This window comes from Melopsittacus undulatus, chromosome 4 (assembly GCF_012275295.1).
Source record: "Melopsittacus undulatus isolate bMelUnd1 chromosome 4, bMelUnd1.mat.Z, whole genome shotgun sequence".
Lineage (NCBI taxonomy): Eukaryota > Metazoa > Chordata > Aves > Psittaciformes > Psittaculidae > Melopsittacus > Melopsittacus undulatus.
This window is the reverse complement of record NC_047530.1, coordinates 18,756,862-18,774,613: the sequence shown is the minus strand read 5'-3', so window position 1 is coordinate 18,774,613 and position 17,752 is coordinate 18,756,862. Positions and strand designations below refer to the sequence as shown.

The 17,752-nt window shown below is 39.1% G+C and overlaps 1 protein-coding gene across 1 annotated transcript in view; it reads left to right on the top strand.

Annotated features, from left to right (window-relative positions):
* KCNH5 (potassium voltage-gated channel subfamily H member 5) overlaps positions 1–17,752 on the top strand; it is a 158,049-nt gene that overhangs the window by 87,620 nt on the left and 52,677 nt on the right. Inside the window, exon 8 of the mRNA XM_034062113.1 lies at positions 16,398–16,597. Coding sequence (XP_033918004.1) covers positions 16,398–16,597 — 200 coding nt within the window. The remainder of the gene's footprint in view (positions 1–16,397; positions 16,598–17,752) is intronic.

Below are 17,752 nucleotides of genomic sequence, written 5' to 3'. Positions count from 1 at the left end.
ATATGCTACATCACTTCTGGAAGACTTTAGCAGGGGCTGAAAGGAGGTGCGGAGAGGAGGAAGAAATTGAAGGAATGAATGAGATAGTGAAAAAAAATTGTGGTAGAAACTTATTCATCTAATACACAACGTATTTAGTCAAACCCTTAGTTTTGTTGAAAAATATATTTTTATTGGAAATTACATATTTTGAAATGGTTTTTTTTTTTGTATGTCCCAACTAATGTGGCCCTGTTTTCCAGATTATAGAAAAGTTCTCTCTTGCTCATTCTCTTACTATGCTTTTCATATTTTTTTTACACTAGAAAGAATCTGGGGAAAAAAACTTAAAAAAATCCTTGCCTTTATATTCTGCTGGAAAGGTTTTAAAAGAAATCAGGGAAAATCTTACTCTGGTTTTAAAAAAACTTTCACTTTGGTGATGCAAAATGTAGAATATAGTAAACAATTAAGACTTTGGGTTTCTACTTTCACTTTAGAAGATCTAAAACAACAAATTCGGATTAGAAAATGCACAGGTGATACTTCCTCCCATTTTTCTGCTAAACTTTACCGTACTCCTCTAGGAAAAAAGTGGCAAAACAATAAAATGGGGAATAATAATTTTTAAAAACAGAAAATGACTCAATTTTATAAAACACTTCATTCTGAATTTTCAGTGAAAAATAAAACAGGGACAATTGAAGTAAATGACAGATATGTAGCAAAATTGAATAATCTATCTATCTTTGTAAAATGTATGTATAAATGTCAAATATAGAGTAATTGTGATAGCTGTTGTTGTTATTATTATAATTTAAAATTAATAGACATGAAGAAAATTTAAATAGTTTCCCAAAGGCCTTTTTCCTTTGGGAAATTTCCTGTACAGATTCTCAAAGGAAAAGGTGCACATAAATGTTTATTACCAACCCTAAAACTCACTTATCTCAGCAGCTACTTTCTGTTGACCTCAGTGAATTACTGATCACAACCTCTGGGAAAAATGAGTTCAGATTAATATCATTAAGAACCAAAGCAGGTGAGCTTGCAAATTTGGTTCAAAGTGTTTTTATTTAGGTTAGGTCAATGTGTGTTAATATTATGCTTGCTAATATGTACTTGCAGGAATAAACACTTGCATAAAATGAGAAATATGTGAAAGATCGTTTCTCCCAAGCCATCAGTAGAGGAGATGAAGAGGCTTTTCTTCATAGATACTAAATCTGATTGCCTTAAAGATTAAAGGAAATATTTGCAATTTGATCAAACAAACTGTGGGAAATAAAATTAACTCCATTGGGACTGGGTTTGCAAAACTGAATAAAAATGTAAAGGAAACAGCTTTGCAAAGTCAACTACAATTAATAGTTCAGTATAAATCTAATGTACTGTTCTACAGGAGCTTGTGAACAAGAAGGCTGGAAGGCCTAAAAAGATGTGCTAATAAATGGATTGTTGAATTCCATTTTCATTGGGTCTGAAAACTTCATCCTGCAAGGTTTACAAGTGTCTCTTACTCACTGTAGTCTTCAGTGATAGGAACAACTCAATGTGAATTATTAACTTCCTGTATTAGTAGCACTAGCTGGTTTAGGTTATTAATACAGATGGACCAAAAAAACTGACAGTACTGTCAAACTCTCCATTCCCCATATAATCCCTATTCTGTTTATAATTTCAGGTGTCATTGCCCCTAACAAAGGAAATTAATAGCGTACTTGCCCAGTTTTGGCTGAGGAGCACCTGAGGATGCTTCATGTATTGGCAAAATAAGTGGGGGGAGAATCCCTGCAGTAATTCCTTCAGCTGTCAGCATATGAACAAAGCCATCAAAAGCCAGTTAACCTTTTACATTCTTAGCTGATCTCGCTGTTCCTTGAATAAGGACCATAGCTGTTCAGCATTGTTATTGGTGCATGCAATGGTGTGACACAGGCTGCTAAACTTGAGGATTAAACATGTACTTAAAAAATTAATGCTTCTCAAGAGTTAATGTTCAAGAGACATCCTGTAACTGTTGTGTTGGATCACATCTTGGACATTTTTATTCTGTCAAATCTCTCATTTATTTTCACTGGACTTCTAGGGTTGGCTTAGTCATTCTTGGATAAAATCCAAGAAAGAACAGCTTTGCCTACATCTGCCCTGCTCTGGGAAATAATCAGTCTTGCTGGTAGCAGAAAGATGATAAAATCTTCCTAATTATTGGGAACTCATCCGTGATGCTAATATAAACCTAAAATAAATTCAGAAGCAATTGAATTTTGCCCAGATTTTGTTGTTGTTGTTGTTCATTACCTATAGTTGTATCTAAGTGCATTTTTTTTCTCCCTTCAGGTCTTTTTTTCTGCTTAATTCTCAGATTAGAGTTTCTAGTTTGATACAGCAATCCCACCTCAGAAGTGACTGTGAAAAGCACAGATGAAATTCAGTGTCAGTGCATGCAAATGAGTACACGTAGGCAAAAAATAGCTAGCTATACCCACAAAATAATGGTTTCTAAATTAATGTTTTTGCAGCACACTGCACTGTACTAAAACAAGATTTTGTAGGATTAAAAAGGGTGTCTAAAAGGTGGCAAGAATGAAGCATGGAATGACCTTCTCAGATGGAGAGATACAGTAGACAAGGGCTTTTCATGACTGAGAAAAAGACAGTGGAGGACAGCTTACAGAAATAAAGAGTGGTTCACAGGAGATGAAGATGAGCAATTACTCACTTTAGCAGAAGGGGAGTTGGGATTTGTCAGTGTAAAGGCTGGGGCAGCCAGACTTGCAGAATGCAATGTCACATAATGTTTTGGTGAGAAAAAAACATAAATGAATTTGTGGAAAGGGATATTAGAATCACAGAATAGTTAGGGTTGGAAAGGACCTTAAGTTCATCTAGTTCCAACCCCCCTGCCATGGACACCTCACACTAAACCATGTCACCCAAGGCTTCATCCAATATTCTTGGTTAAGATGTCTGGTTGGTGGCTAATAGTGACCATGGACTGGAAGCAATGGGCAGTTTAAAAAGTCCCTGGTCTCTAGGTTCATGGAAATCTGGAAGTAGGAGCCCAGAGCAGAGATGGCCCATGCACCTTCCGTCTTGTACTCTCATCATAAGTATCCAGAAAGGGCTGCAGTCAGAGGAAGAATTTTGGCTTAGATGCGCAATTGGTGTGATGCTGCATATCGCTTCTGTCACTATACACATCTGTGTAGGCCTTTCACAGGACATTTAAAAATGCTACAAAACAACCACAAAACTGTTAAAGGAAAGTGATAAAATGCACTCAGTTATTCTCATCAGTTCCGCTCCAGACATCAGTGTAATTTTGTTGACTTTGGTGAAATTAGTGTTAATGTAGGAATGGTAATGCAGCAAATCTAATTCCAGCATCTCCTTCCTGGAATAGGGAGCAAAAATACAGAAAGGTGGTCAGACAGAAACAAATGCTGATCAGAAGAAGTTGGACAGGGAGGAGGAGAGCTCCAGAGGCTGCTGCCAGGAAAGAAAGACACTTTTCCAGTCTCTCATAGTTGTGAATAGTTCTGCAATACATGCACAGAGGCTGAAATGAAAAGCCAGATTTTATTTGGTTTAGTTTGCCAATTTATGCAAACTTTTGTTGTTGTGTTGAATATGCTCAAACCCCTTCTACCAGGAGAGCATCAGTGGCTAGTAATATTTCCAACAATGTTTTTATTCTTGGTATTATCTAGAAAGAAGAGGTGGAGAGCTGTGGGACTGGTGGAAAGAGCTGGAGATAATGTGCTTAATACAGTATTCAGATAGCTCTTGTTTCATTGTTTCTTGTTGGAGCCTATAAGGATGCTGGACAGGGGCTCTTCATTAGGGACTGTAATGATAAGAAAAGGGGTAACGGGATCAAACTTAAATAGGAGAAGTTTAGGTTAGACATAAGGAAGAAGTTCTTTACTGTGAGAGTGGTAAGGCACTGGAACAGGTTGCCCAAGGAAGTTGTGAATGCTCCATCCCTGGCAGTGTTCAAGGCCAGGTTGGACAGTCTTGGGTGACATGGTTTAGTGTGAGGTGTCTCTGCCCATGGCAGTGGGGTTGGAACTAGATGATCCTAAGGTCCTTTCCAGCCCTAACTATTCTATGATTCTATGATATACTTTGGATACACAAAGAGTTAACTGATAATGTTGAATAGTAATTTGATGTCAACTTTTTCCTCCCCCCTCCTCTTGGTAGGATGCAGTATGGAATAGCACGATTTCAGAGTATGAAAGTGAGAAACATGCTCATTTTTGCACTTAAGTTTCACTTGGCTATTGACTATTTTACAAGACAATCACCAAAGAAGTTCTGAAGAAGCTGTCAGGCTCAATGACAGCTCAGTGTCTGCCACAATCAATACTGTGATGAAGGACATGTTCTCAAAGTGGATAATAAAAGTAAAGTTAATTCACCTTGAAAGCTTGAAAATGTTAGTGTGGGGTTTTCTTAAACAAAACCAGCATCATTCCAGCAAAATATGACAGGTGTTGAGGTCCAGCCCTGAGAAGCAGCCTACCCAAGCATTGCCTTTACCGGGAGTGGGGAGCAGGCTTTACACGAGTCATGTGCACAAATGTTCTGATAAAATAGAAACCTGGTGCTGATAAATTGGGCAAAAAAGGGTTTGCATTGGCTGAGATTGGTAGCAGTGTGCTAGGAACTCATGGTTTGGTTTTGTGTAAAATATTCCATTATAATACAGATTGGGGGAGGTGTGTGAAGACAATGAAGTGCCAGTTTTTCTTAGCCTGTTAAGACTCTTTTTTTTTTTTTTTTTTGTCCAAATAGGATTTTCTCCCATTGTTCAGATTTCAGAGGTTTAAAATCAGAAGACTGGAGGCAAAATGTTTTGCTAAGAATTATTTTGGCTTTATAAAACCTAGAGGTGAAATGTTTCAACTTTTTGTGGTTTTGTTGTGGTTTTTACGGTTTGGGGATTTTTGTTGGTTGGTTGGTGTTTTTTTTGTGTGTGTGTGGTTTTTTTGTTTGGTTGGTTGTTGGTTGCTTTGTATTTCTTTTGCGGTGTTTTGGTGTTTTGTTTCTTCTTCCCTTGGTTTTAGTGTAAATACTTCAGGAAAGGCAAATTTAAGTTGAGACAGACTGCCAGCATCACATAGAAAATTTTGTATGGAAAATTCTGCTCAGATCTATCCAGAGATGCTGAATTTGCAGTACTGAAAATTAGAGGAAAGGTGCTTCTGTAGGTGACTGAGATGAGTAAGAAACATTATCATTCAGTTCAATGATGCCAGTTTTGTTATCATTTTACAAAGCAAAATTATTCTCAAAATAATAGGATGCAAAGAGCATCTCTAAATTTGTCACCTTTAGTATTAACAGTTAAGTAATTTATTTTTTCCTTTTTTTTTATAAAAATACCCTATAAATACACACAAAAATCTACCTGCACAAAGTTCAGGTTGGTGAATTAAAATACACAAAGAAAGAGATACTGAACTGGAACAGCGTGCTTTACCTATGCTCTATGTCATTAATGTTTTCAGGGAGATGCTGTTTAAGTATGCACTGTTATGTTAACAGGTGTGGTTACCACATCTCTCAAGGCTATGTGTGGCCTGTGTTTTATGGCTGGAATAGTAGTTCTGATTGTCCCAAATCCATTTTTACTAATTGTGCTGAGATAAAGTTGAATGCTTTATTATATAAGTGAAGTTAGATTTGTAAGGAATAGAAAGAATGAGCAAATTAGGAAAGGAAAAGGGAAATTAGAAGCTGCAGAAACTCTGAGGTTTTTCATATTGTATGTGTGTTCACCTTTATACTTACATACAGGTATATCTGGGTATATGTACATATACCCATATACATATACATATATATGTATATTTGTGAAAATCTAAAATATACCAACATGTAGGTTTATACAGAAAAAAACTTTTACATTGGCATATACAGAGAAAAGAATTAGGAGCAGAGAGGTAGAAACATCTTCTAGTATAGTCCAGCACTTTGAAGGAATGTTTACAAATTTCCTATTATATTTTAACAAGACAGGCAATCTAGGTGGTGTTCCTCAGGGTGCAAGTGATGTTCTGGCAGCCTGCCTCTAGCAACATTGCTATCATGGGTTCATCTTAATGTGACAAGAACTTGGTGTCCCACTAAAAAAAAAAAAATCACTTAAAAATATTACAGAAAAAAAAAGGAAAAGTATCAGCAAGAGAAAATCCTCGCAGCTCAAATCTGGCAACAAGCTGTCAAATTATTTCACATGGTAATACTGACAGCTGCCAACTTTGCTCAGAGAACTTCTCTCTGGAGATGATCCCTTTGGTTCCTGTGCTTCCATTCCATAGTGCTGGAGACCCTTTGTGTCCTGAGCCTGTTACTGATGACAGTTTAGGCATGGTGAGGCACAGTGAGGAAAGCGTGTGGGATGGTTTTGATCCACAGGTGCCAGCACAGGACAGTAAAGACAGCTCTCTGGGAAAGAAGCTTCTTTATTTCTTTGATGGAGAGGGGGAGAGATGTATGTGATGGGTAGATGATTGTTTGACAGACACGAGTCAGCTTTTTTTGAAATACTGTGAGATTTACATGGAAATGAGTTAATGTTAAAGATAATACTCAAAATGGAAAAAATGATAAATAAGAGATGGAGCAAAGTGATAGAGCTATGGGGCTGCTGGCATACATGGTGAGCATAATTCTCATGAATTCTGGTCATCTTCTGCCTCTCTGCTTTCCTTCTGCACCTGCTGTAATTCCTTTAGGAAAGTGATTGCATTGTAATTAACGTTTGCCATTACACAAGACTTTATGCAGCGTGTGAAATGATAGATGTGCCATTTGGTAAGGAGGTGACGGATTTCTGAAGAAACAGGAACTATGAAGCATTAGTATAAGAAATGGTTTAGCTCACTAGTTAATTATTATTTGTGCTTATGTTATTCTTTCTTATAAATGGAAACCTAAATTTTCCTCCCATAATCTTCACCACCAAAAGCTGTGATCCATTAGACCCAGCTTCCAGAGTGGATGAAATGTGTAGAAGAAGCCTTAACTCAGCCTCTTATTCCAGAGCTCCTAGGGAAAAAAAAAAAAAAAACAACAACAAAACCATAATTAAGGGCCCTTTACTAGAAGACAAGGATTTTTCAGGCAAAGTGAGGTTTTGCCTCTTATTTAACACAGGGTAATGCTGTTTGCCCTGCTGCCTGCTGTAGTGTAATTGCAGCCATTTTCAGGATGTGCATTCCCATATGATGCTTAACACTCTTTATTAATACGAGGAAGTGGAAGTGGACCCTAGCAGACCCAAGACATATAAAGCTTTCCAGTTGGAAGAAAGTGCATGAAATTGCATCCAAATGCCCAGAGGAGACCACTGAACCTGTTCTGAGTGGTGTTTCTGATGGCTAGCACCGTTTCTCAGGTGAATGAACATAGGCTGGCTGTGGAAGACATTGTTGAGAAGGAAAGATGTGTGTGAGCTGTCATTTCAATCTGGTTAACATCTGGATCATCAGACCCAGGCACCTGGTGGACCCTGATGCTCAGGGAGGGCAATGTGTAGTTTTGATAACTATGCTGCTGACTAGTCTTAACCAGCCTTAGATCATGTCCGTCACTTCCTCAGGGATAGAAGCCAAACACACTGATGGCTGTGGACAACAGTAGCCTTAATTTAAGACTGTGTTTTACAATACCATTTCAGCCGGTCTTGGATTGCAACTGCATGCAAAAATATTGCACATTTGCATGGTGGAGAGCCATTGGAGCTTTAAAGTAAATATTTTCTGTTAGCTAAGTGCTCTCATGAAAAAAAAAAACAACAAACCCATCTCACAGTTTCACCATTTAAAAATTAGTGACTATACAAGTGCAGTTGAAAGCACTTACTTTGAATAAATATGAATTTATGAATAAAGTATGCAAAATAGTTAACTCTTTCCAAAGCAGCTGTTCCACTCTGCTGTGCAAAAAGTGTCCCCTCTAAAGGCAAGAATAGAAAGTGTAAGTTCCTACAGTATAGTATTGATGATCTTAATTACATAATTATTTTGTCCTCATCAAATATCAATCAAAAAAGGATTTTACAGCCCTCCATTATTGTTATCCTCTTAATTTAGAGTTTGCATTACTATAGTATCAGGGAGGTGTTGAGTCAGGAAAACAGGGGTGAATGTCAGCTGGACCCATGGAGGAGCCATACATTTTATGTGACTGCAGCATGGCATATAGGAACGCATGGATGGCCACCGCCTCCCTGTACTGGCAACATTGAGTATACCTCTGGATGCAGGAGCGTATAGGCCATGGTGATGATGATGAAATCAGACTGACCATGGTATGCGTTAGCCTAGACAAATTTGCATCCAACTCCCCCTTGATTTCAGCAGGCAGATGATTTTGGCGGTAAGTTCAGAGCTGAAGTTAGCTGCTGAATCCAGACCTTTGTCCTTTACCTTCTCGTTTGCAAAGTGGATGTAACAATGCATACTTTGGGCTTGTGGGACAATAAATATATTGGATTATGTGGCATGGGATAGTGCAGTGATAAGATGGCAGGGGTAGTTGGAGGAAAGATTTTTTTTCTTTGCTTTTGGTATTTTTGGAAGTAGACTTTGAAAACTAATATGCTCTGGTGTTGTTATCTCCTCCCTGTTAATGGGTAGTAATTGTACTTAGAACACTAATGGAACAGTGGTGTAAAACTGGTGCCATCATTGCTGGAATGGGGGAGTGTATTTTAACAGCACAAGGTTTGTTGGGGCCAATGGTTCAAAATCAAAATTGGTCTTTGAAGACCTGTAAAACCATGGGGTTGTGTGGTGCGTTCACTAGCATGGCTGGCAGGCAGGTGTTGCTGTGGGATGGAGGTGGGAGGCTGAGGCTGGCATCAAGAAAGTGCTATAAAACCGTGATAAGGAAGGGGGCTTAGAAGGATTATTTTATTCAGAATAATATGGTTCACTGAATAATGTTAATGGATTTGAAGAAAGCCAATACTGTGACAGCAGCAGCCTATTGCTGCTGCTGCATCTTAGTGAACTTGAGATGGACACTGCACTGTACTGCCAGCTGTCACATCAAATAGCATCTACAAAAGTTTTGCAATGTAATCAGATGTATTAAGGTGAAGTGGAAAGAAATAACAGAAAACTACTCAGATTTTAAAATAGTAAATCAGGTATTTGGGTACTGTGCTTCTATCTAGTTGTATCTAATATCTCTATATTGGAGTTTGTATTGAATCTCCCTTGAGTGATATTGCTTTAAAATTGTTAAAATAATAATCTTTCAGGAATACCTCATTCCAAAACTTCGTTGAAGAAGTTGCAACTAGCCTCAGCATGAGAAAATGAGTATCTATGTTTTTCCAGCATCAAGGCCTTATAGAATCATAGAATGATTTATGTTGGAAAAGACCATTAAGATCATCAAATCCAGCTGTAAACCAAACACTGTCAAGCCCACTCCTAAACTATGTCTTTAAGTGCCACATATATACGTCTTTTCAATAGCTCCACGAATGGTTACTCCACCACATCCCTGGGCAGCCTGTTCCAGTGCTTTACAGACCTTTCAGAGAGACACTCTTCCTAATCTAATCCTCCACTGGCAAATTTGAGGCTATCAGTGCTTGTCCTACCATTTGATCATAGAATCATGGAATCATAGAATAGTTAGGGTTGGAAAGGACCTCAGGATCATCTAGTTCCAACTCCCCCCCCCCCCCCCCCCCCGCCATGGGCAGCGGCACCTCACACTAAACCATATCATATCACCCAAGGCTCTGTCAAACCTGACCAGGGATGGAGCATTCAAAACTTCCATTCCAGTACCTCACCACCCTTACACTAAAGAACTTCTTCCTTAGATCCAATCTAAACTTCCTCTGTTTAAGTTTTAACCTGTTACCTCTTGTCCTATCACTGCAGTCCCCAATGAAGAGTCCCTGCCCATCATCCCTGTAGGCCCCCTTCAGATACTGGAAGGCTGCTATGAGGTCTCCACACAGCCTTCTCTTCTCCAGGATGAACAGCCCCAACTTTCTCAGCCTATCTTCATACAGGAGCTGCTCCAGTCCCCTGATCATCCTCGTGGCTCTCCTCTGGACTTGTTCCAACAGTTCCATGTCCTTTTTATGTTGAGGACACCAGAACAGCACACAATGCTCCAAGTGAGGTCTCACGAGAGCAGAGTAGAGGGGCAGGATCACATCCTTCAACCTGCTGGTCACACTCCTTTTGATGCAGCCCAGGATACAGTTGGCTTTCTGGTCTGCGAGTGCACACTGAAGCTGGCTCACGTTCTTTTTCTCATCCACCAGCACCCCGAAGTCCTTCTCCACAGGACTGCTCTGAATCTCTTCTCTGCCCAACCTGTAGCTGTGCCTGGGATTACTTCGACCCAGGTGTAGGACCTTGCACTTGTTATGGTTAAACTTCATGAGGTTGGCATCAGCCCACCTCACAGGCGTGTCACGGTCCCTCTGGATGGCATTCTTTCCCTCCAGTGTATCAATCGAACCACAGAGCTTGGTGTCATCAGCAAACTTGCTGAGGGCACACTCAATCCCACTGTCCATGTCACTGACAAAGATGTAGAACAAGACCTCTCCCAACACCGATGCCTGAGCACAGCTCTTTGGGTGTGGCCATCCAGCCAGTTCTTTATCCACCGAGTGGTCCACCTATCAAATTGATGTCTCTCCAATTTAGAGACAAGGATGTTGTGTGGGACAGTGTCGAACGTTTTGCACAAGTCCATGTAGATGACATCAACTCCTCCACCCCTGTTCATCGGATCCGTAGCCGCCCATAAAAGGCCACCAAATTGGTGAGGCAGGCTTCCCCCCTAGTAAAACCGTGTTCGCTGTCACCAAGCACCTTATTGTTTTTCATGTGCCTTAGCATGCCTTCCAGGAGAATCTGCTCCAAGATTTTGCCAGGCACAGAGATGAGACTGACTGGTCTGTAATTCCCTGGATCATTCATTTTCCCCTTCTTGAAAATGGGGGTTACATTTCCCTTTTTCCAGTCATCAGGAACTTCACCTGACTGCCATGATTTTTCAAATATGATGGCCAGTGGCTTTGCAACTTCATGTGCCAGCTCCTTCAGGACCCGCGGATGGATTTCATCAGATCCCATGACTTGTGTATGTTCAGGTTCTTAAGATGGTCTTGAACCAGATCCTCTCCTATAGTGGGCCTAAGGTCTTTGTTCTCACAGTCCCTGCATCTGCCTCCGAAGACTTTGCCAGTGAAGACTGGTATACTCGATACTTGGGAGAAGAGACTGACACCTCACCTCACCCACTTTTCTTTACAACTAGAATTTAGAGGCATATTGTATATGCTTAGCTTAATAATAATCTTGCATAGAGCAGACTGTAGGGAAAATTTGATCTCTCTAGCAAGCCTTCAGTTCTAAAGACAGATGTTCCTTTCTGGACATATTTAGTGTACAGTCAGCATAATCTGACTGTATGCTAAATATAATAATTTATATGCAATATAATAATTTTATTTTAGAAAGATCCTTGTTTTTAAACAAGCAAAAGATTTATAGAACAGTATTAATAAATCATTAAAAATGGTTTATGTAGGTACAAATACAGTAACACACTTTTTATATATAAAAATATATAGTGCTGAGACCCTTGTACATTAATTAGAGGATATTTTTCAACACTGAAGAGTAAAAATAGAAAGAAAAACAACAGTTGAACCACCTACCTCACCTTTAGGACCCAGAAAAAGTATTTATGTATCATTATATCAAATTGATCTCTATGAAATCTAGTAAAGACTTTTCCAGATTTACACACATGGGGCAATTAAGTAAATAAATATTGCATGACTGTAGGAACATGACAGGAAATGTCTGGAGAAATGCAGTTCATAAAAGAGAAGGTGAATAAATGAATCTGACCTATCCAGACCTTTCAAGAAACTCTGTAGCATCATCTTTCCCGTTTCTTGTAACAAGGGAGACTAAATTAAAACTGTTGAAGTGTATGTATACCTTTAGAGATTTCTTTAGAGATCATTTAAATTCTCTTACTGGCAAGAGAGGCACAGTATTTTATTTCCTTCAGAACCTTTTGCAAATGATCTTTACTGCCAGTTACGCCTGCCAAAAATAATTAAAATCCAGAAAAAGTGAAATGCCCTTGGTACCACTCCTCTGCCTTTGTTTTTTAAAGGTGAGTAGGAAGGTTCACACTTGGCACTTCAGCATCTGCTCATTAAATAGGGATGCTCTGAGAAATCTTTGTTTGCTTAACTACAGGCATTAAGGATTATTGATGAAGAGCCTTAAACCTTCACAGGCTGAAAAAGGCAACAGCAGCTTTAGATGCTTGCCAGCAGGGGATCCAACCTGCTCTGTAGGTGATCAGCTTCCAGAGCTGAGACATGCCGGCCAACTAAGGAGGTGTTCCAGCTCACCTCTCTGTGCTGTCCCATCTCTCCTATTTGCAGCTTGCGCAACTACCCCAGCTGAAAGTTGGGTAGTGAAGAGCAAAGACAGGTAAATTGTACTTTTAAGGCAGACTGATCTCTTCTCATTAGACTCTCCCAAGCAGAGGATCCTTTCCCTGTAGTGTCACAACAGGTGTCACAAATACAATGCAAATTATTTATGTATTATTTCCTTATCTGCACAGATTTCTTCTGTTGCATACCAAGACCTGCAAAACAATAAATAGTAGGGGTTTTTAAATGACATTCTTTTCTATGTATCAGATTGTGATGTTTTTAAACCAAGCCAGCAACTAAGTATCATGCAGCTGCTGGCTCACCCCCTCCCACCCCCACCTCTCCCATCCCTCCTGCTTTTCTCCTTCCTGGGTGGGATAAGGAGGAGAACTGGAGTAATGTAAAACCCCCAGGGATTGGGAGATGATTTACAGAGAGATGGATTGTCTATGCCGGATTACGATAATTTGCTCAAAACCTGCAAATGGGTCTCAGCAGCTACCAGTGTTGGTGTAGGGAAGGACCACAGGCAAAGGAGAGTATTTGAGGCACAGCTTCAAAGCTGGGTAGATCTGAGTAGGTTCCTTTTAAATATTTGACACAGGCCCACCTTGCAGTAACCTGGAAGAGAAGAGGAATATTTAGATGAACTCAACCATGTGTCTTTACCATTTCTGATAAGAGGCAAAGGAAGGCTTTCATTTCCGACACAGAGATAATGCTGATTTTGTCTGTGCTGACTTTACAGCATGTAGGCTCCTGAATTCTGGCTTAGTGAGATACTGCTAGGTAATGCTTTCAGTGATTTTGCAGGCTTGATCCAATGATTTATCCTATCCTTAATTTCTTGAACATATGTACTCTTTTAAGTAAAACTTTACAGAATGCTGTATTAGAAGACACAGAACTAGAATTTCTCTTCTGACTGTTTATTTTCTACAAATTGTCTCTTCCAAAGAGTAATTTTTTTTTGCAGAGAAGGTAATATGTGCCAGTTGTTTCAGACAAGCTCTTTTCACCATGGTATCATTCGCTCTTTTCAACCTAGGAGGTATCAGAGTTGAATCTCTCTTTTCCTGACCTTGCAGGGAACTGTCACATTTTTAGTTAGCCTGGGTCTTCTGTGTAGGTTTGCATGGTCACTTGGGTCTCATGCATTTTAACTGCATATGCAGTCTAGCTGTAACTACATTTTGGGGACAGTCCCAGCTTCTCTTTACATTTGTAGTCACAGTAATTTGCAGGTGCATCTAACATCAGAGAGGGAGACAAGAAGTATTGTTCACTCACATATCTGATGAGCTGAGTTCATGATAAATCAGCAACTGTTCTTCAGAAGGATACGGGATGTTGCACTTAGAAGTGACAGTTCATCAAGTTTTTCCCTTCTACAACAGTCCAAAATGTCATGGTTTAAACCCAGCCACACAGCTCGTTCACTCACTCCCCCCCTCCCTCCCCCAACTCCCGGAGAGTTGGGGAGGAGAATCAAAAGAATGTAGCTCCCACGGGTTGAGATAAGAACAGTTTAATAGCTAAGGTATAGCACACATCACTACTGCTACTACCAATAATAATAATAATAATAATAATAATGATAAAGGAAATAACAAGTGAAGAGAATATGACACCTCACCACCTGCCGACCAATAACTCACCCCACTGAGCCTGATCAAGCACCAACTGATACCTCCTCCAACCCCCCAGAACACTAACCCTTCTGGATAACTCTCTGTTACCTCCTGGGCATGATGTGCTCTGGTATGGAATACCTCTTTGGCTAGTTTGGGTCAGGTGTACTGTCTCTGCTTCCCCCCCGTTTCCCCTCCTCCTTGGTAGACCATGAGGCTCAGAAAGTCCTTGGCCTGACCAAACATTTGAGCAGTAACTAAAAACATAGGTGATATCGGCACTGTTCCCAGCCCGAAAATGAAAACACAGCACTGCACCATCTACTAAGAAGGAGAAAACATGACTGCTACTGCTGAACCCAGGACACAAAAGAATGGAAAAAGATGAAAAAAAAAAAAAACAAGAGAAGAGTCAGGTGGAATTCATCAATCTGGACTTTTTTATAATCCACATACTCTTTACTTTGACTGTTGTTATATATTTGAATGCCTATAGAGATAGAGGAAACCTTTCTATAGCTAGCAGGTATGATGCAACAATCAGTAAAGCATTGTGAAAACCTACCTTTGCAAAAAGCTTTATTTCTGGATATCACATACAGTATCAATCTGCTGTGTTTTCTAAAAACTGAAACCTCGTGTTTGACTTTGCTGCACATTATGCGACCTTGTTTGGTATGTTCTTGTGTGTCAAGATGAAATATTCCAGGACTTTGGTAAAACAATCAACATTACATTTCTGATGAACTTCAGCATCTAATTTTTATATGGATGTAGCAAAAAGCACTGTGAGAAACTGAAGTACAATTTTTTTATTATACAGTTTTAGGAAGGCAGCTTTTTTTTTTTTAATGTGACCTCTCAAATAGGTGTGATGAATGATAGTAAATTAGTATGAAACAAAGTGAGTTTTCTTGAATGAGGTAGAAATATTTTGTTGTATAGAGGGAAGGCATTATGCACTGAGAGATGGAAGACTTTTTCCTTTCACAGTGGGTTATTTCTTGCCATTTGTAGGCTGCAGCTGCTTTTCAAAAAAGCCATATGGAAATGCGTAGCGATATTCTGCTATAAAGCACCTCTGAACAAAGATTATTAAAAATGACAGGCACATTTCTGTGTATTTGATAACGTCAAGAGCAGAAGTAATGCTGAACATTGGTGTTATGAGATACCAGAATAATTCTGTTTTCTGCAAAATCTGTAATGCCTAATGGAAGAATGTAATTTTGGGCTTGCTTGCAAAGGTAATTACATTGTGATTCAATAGGGCATCTTGCACTTGCTTGACTTTAGAAGAATCTTTCCATCCACCACTATTTATGACAGCACCAGTAAAGGTGTGCATTTAAGTTTTTGCTTAAATGCTTTGCCAAATTTAGCTTTCACTCTCCATCAGTGTTCACTGTATCACACTTGTAATAATACATGGAGGTTTATGCCTTTTCAGTTGGAAAGGCTTACTTAAAGCATGTTATTTTCTCAGTTATGGCATGCCATTCTTTGGTATTGTGCAACTCAGCTTGCTGAGCTTGACAGTAATGGTGGCACATGTAGAAAGAGGAGAATCAAACCAGAAGAGAAGGTAACTCCAGGAATGGGTTTGAGGTAGTGCTTCCTATTCTGTCCTCCTTCTGTCCTAATCATATGCTTTCAGCAATAAAACTTTCTGTTGTTCCTTCATCCGTTTTTTTCTCACTGAAATCATTAGCTGGCATCCAGAGTTGATGTGACATACTCAAATTGTCTGCTGCGACTGGCTGTGAAAGTGGACTGTGAAATGCCACTCTGAATCTTTCTTGTGCATATCTTGGCTTTTGACACAGGACCCTACTTGTATAGGTAGCTCCTTTACAGGCTTTCCAGATTCCTTTCTTCTCCATTTCATTTCTTCTTTGGGACTGAGGCCATTCTTCACTCATAGCACATGCTAACTAAGATGGTCTTACAAGAGTTCAGCATGGTTCTTTGGATAGTGCCTTCAGGGTTTGCTGCCAGGCTGAAGCTACATTTGAAAATTAGTTTGGATTAGGATAGAGCGTAGAGTTAAAATGCACTGTCTGCTTTTAAATAATTCCATGTGTTGACATTATCTGTATGACTGAATTTGTAAATATATACGAGCCATATAGGTAAATTCAAGAAATAACTGTACATATATGTGTGCGGGAGTATACACATAAATAGAATTTTTCAGTTTGCATCTATGTCTTTGCAGTAATTTGTAACCATACATAAAATTCTTTGATGTTATCCTTGAATTATAAGTAGGAATAACTGGAGCTTACATATTTATTTTTAATCACCTTTTGTTTTTTCAGCTCTTCTTTATGCAACTATTTTTGGAAACGTCACCACCATTTTCCAGCAAATGTATGCCAACACCAACCGATACCATGAGATGCTGAACAACGTGAGGGATTTCCTAAAATTATATCAAGTCCCAAAAGGCCTTAGTGAAAGAGTCATGGATTATATTGTCTCAACCTGGTCCATGTCTAAAGGAATTGACACAGAGAAGGTATGAGTACATGAGGTAACAATTTAGACAGCAAGAGTTTTGTGTCCACTGTGTACATTCTTAGAAACAGGACTATATAACAGCATATAACTTACTAACAAGTCCTTAACTGCATGCTTCTCCATTATTCTGTTTGTTTTGATCTAAACCTAGATGTTTTAAAAAAAGACTGCTTTGCTGCTTTGGAAATATGCGTTTATTTTCCATTATGGTAAATGTTTTCAGATTTCCAGTCTTTCTTTGCCTAAATGTTAAATAATTTTAATATACTTAACAATTGAAATCAATGGGAAATTGGTCTTCAAATTAGTTTGTGAATGTAATTTGATGTCTAACCTACATTGATATTATTCTGAAAATTATTGGCATCTGTGAGTTGCAATGAAATGAGTTTGATTGGCTTGGACTTTTGCTGATACCCAGGACATCGATGTATCCATCAGTGTAATTAGTATAGGATTTAATGGCAATAGAGATTGATCTCCTTGAGCTAAAATATCATGGCTAGAACTTAAGGTCTTTGGTAGAGAGATACAGAAAATGTGGCACTGCTGGCAGTCATGTGTGGTAGAAGTCCAAGAGGACTTTAGCTTTCAGAAAGGACAGGTCATTTAGGTTTCTTCAAAAGCTGATTAAGTAGAAGGTAATCTTTGGAGAGTGATTTACTGTGTGCCAGGACAGACCAAGTGAATTGTCGCCTTTCCCCATGATATGTGCAATGAGTAGTCTTGGATATTTTAGAGAACTGAAATCAGATGGGTAGGTTTCCAACTGCAATATCTTGAAGGCAGGCAAAATAAAAGTTTTAGGTCTAGGTTTTTAGTTAGTGGAGATCAGTGACACTCCTGTGGCTTCTGTGGACCTGACACACATCAGCTGAAATTAGTCATTCAATTTCCAGTTTCTGTGAAGGTTGCACTCCTAAGAACTTAAAAGTTTGAGGGAGCGTAAGAAAGTGTCGTGGCAGATTAGTATCTTAAAATGTCTAGTGCTTGCAGAGGTTTGAAGTTCTTCCTTCAGTTGAATCTATTGCCAGTTATGTGATGATGATGCAGCTTGCTCAGATATGCCAAGATAAAGTCGCTACACTGAAAAATTTAGTCTTACATCATGCTGGTGCAATAACAGTTATCTTACTAATCATGGGCTGTAAAA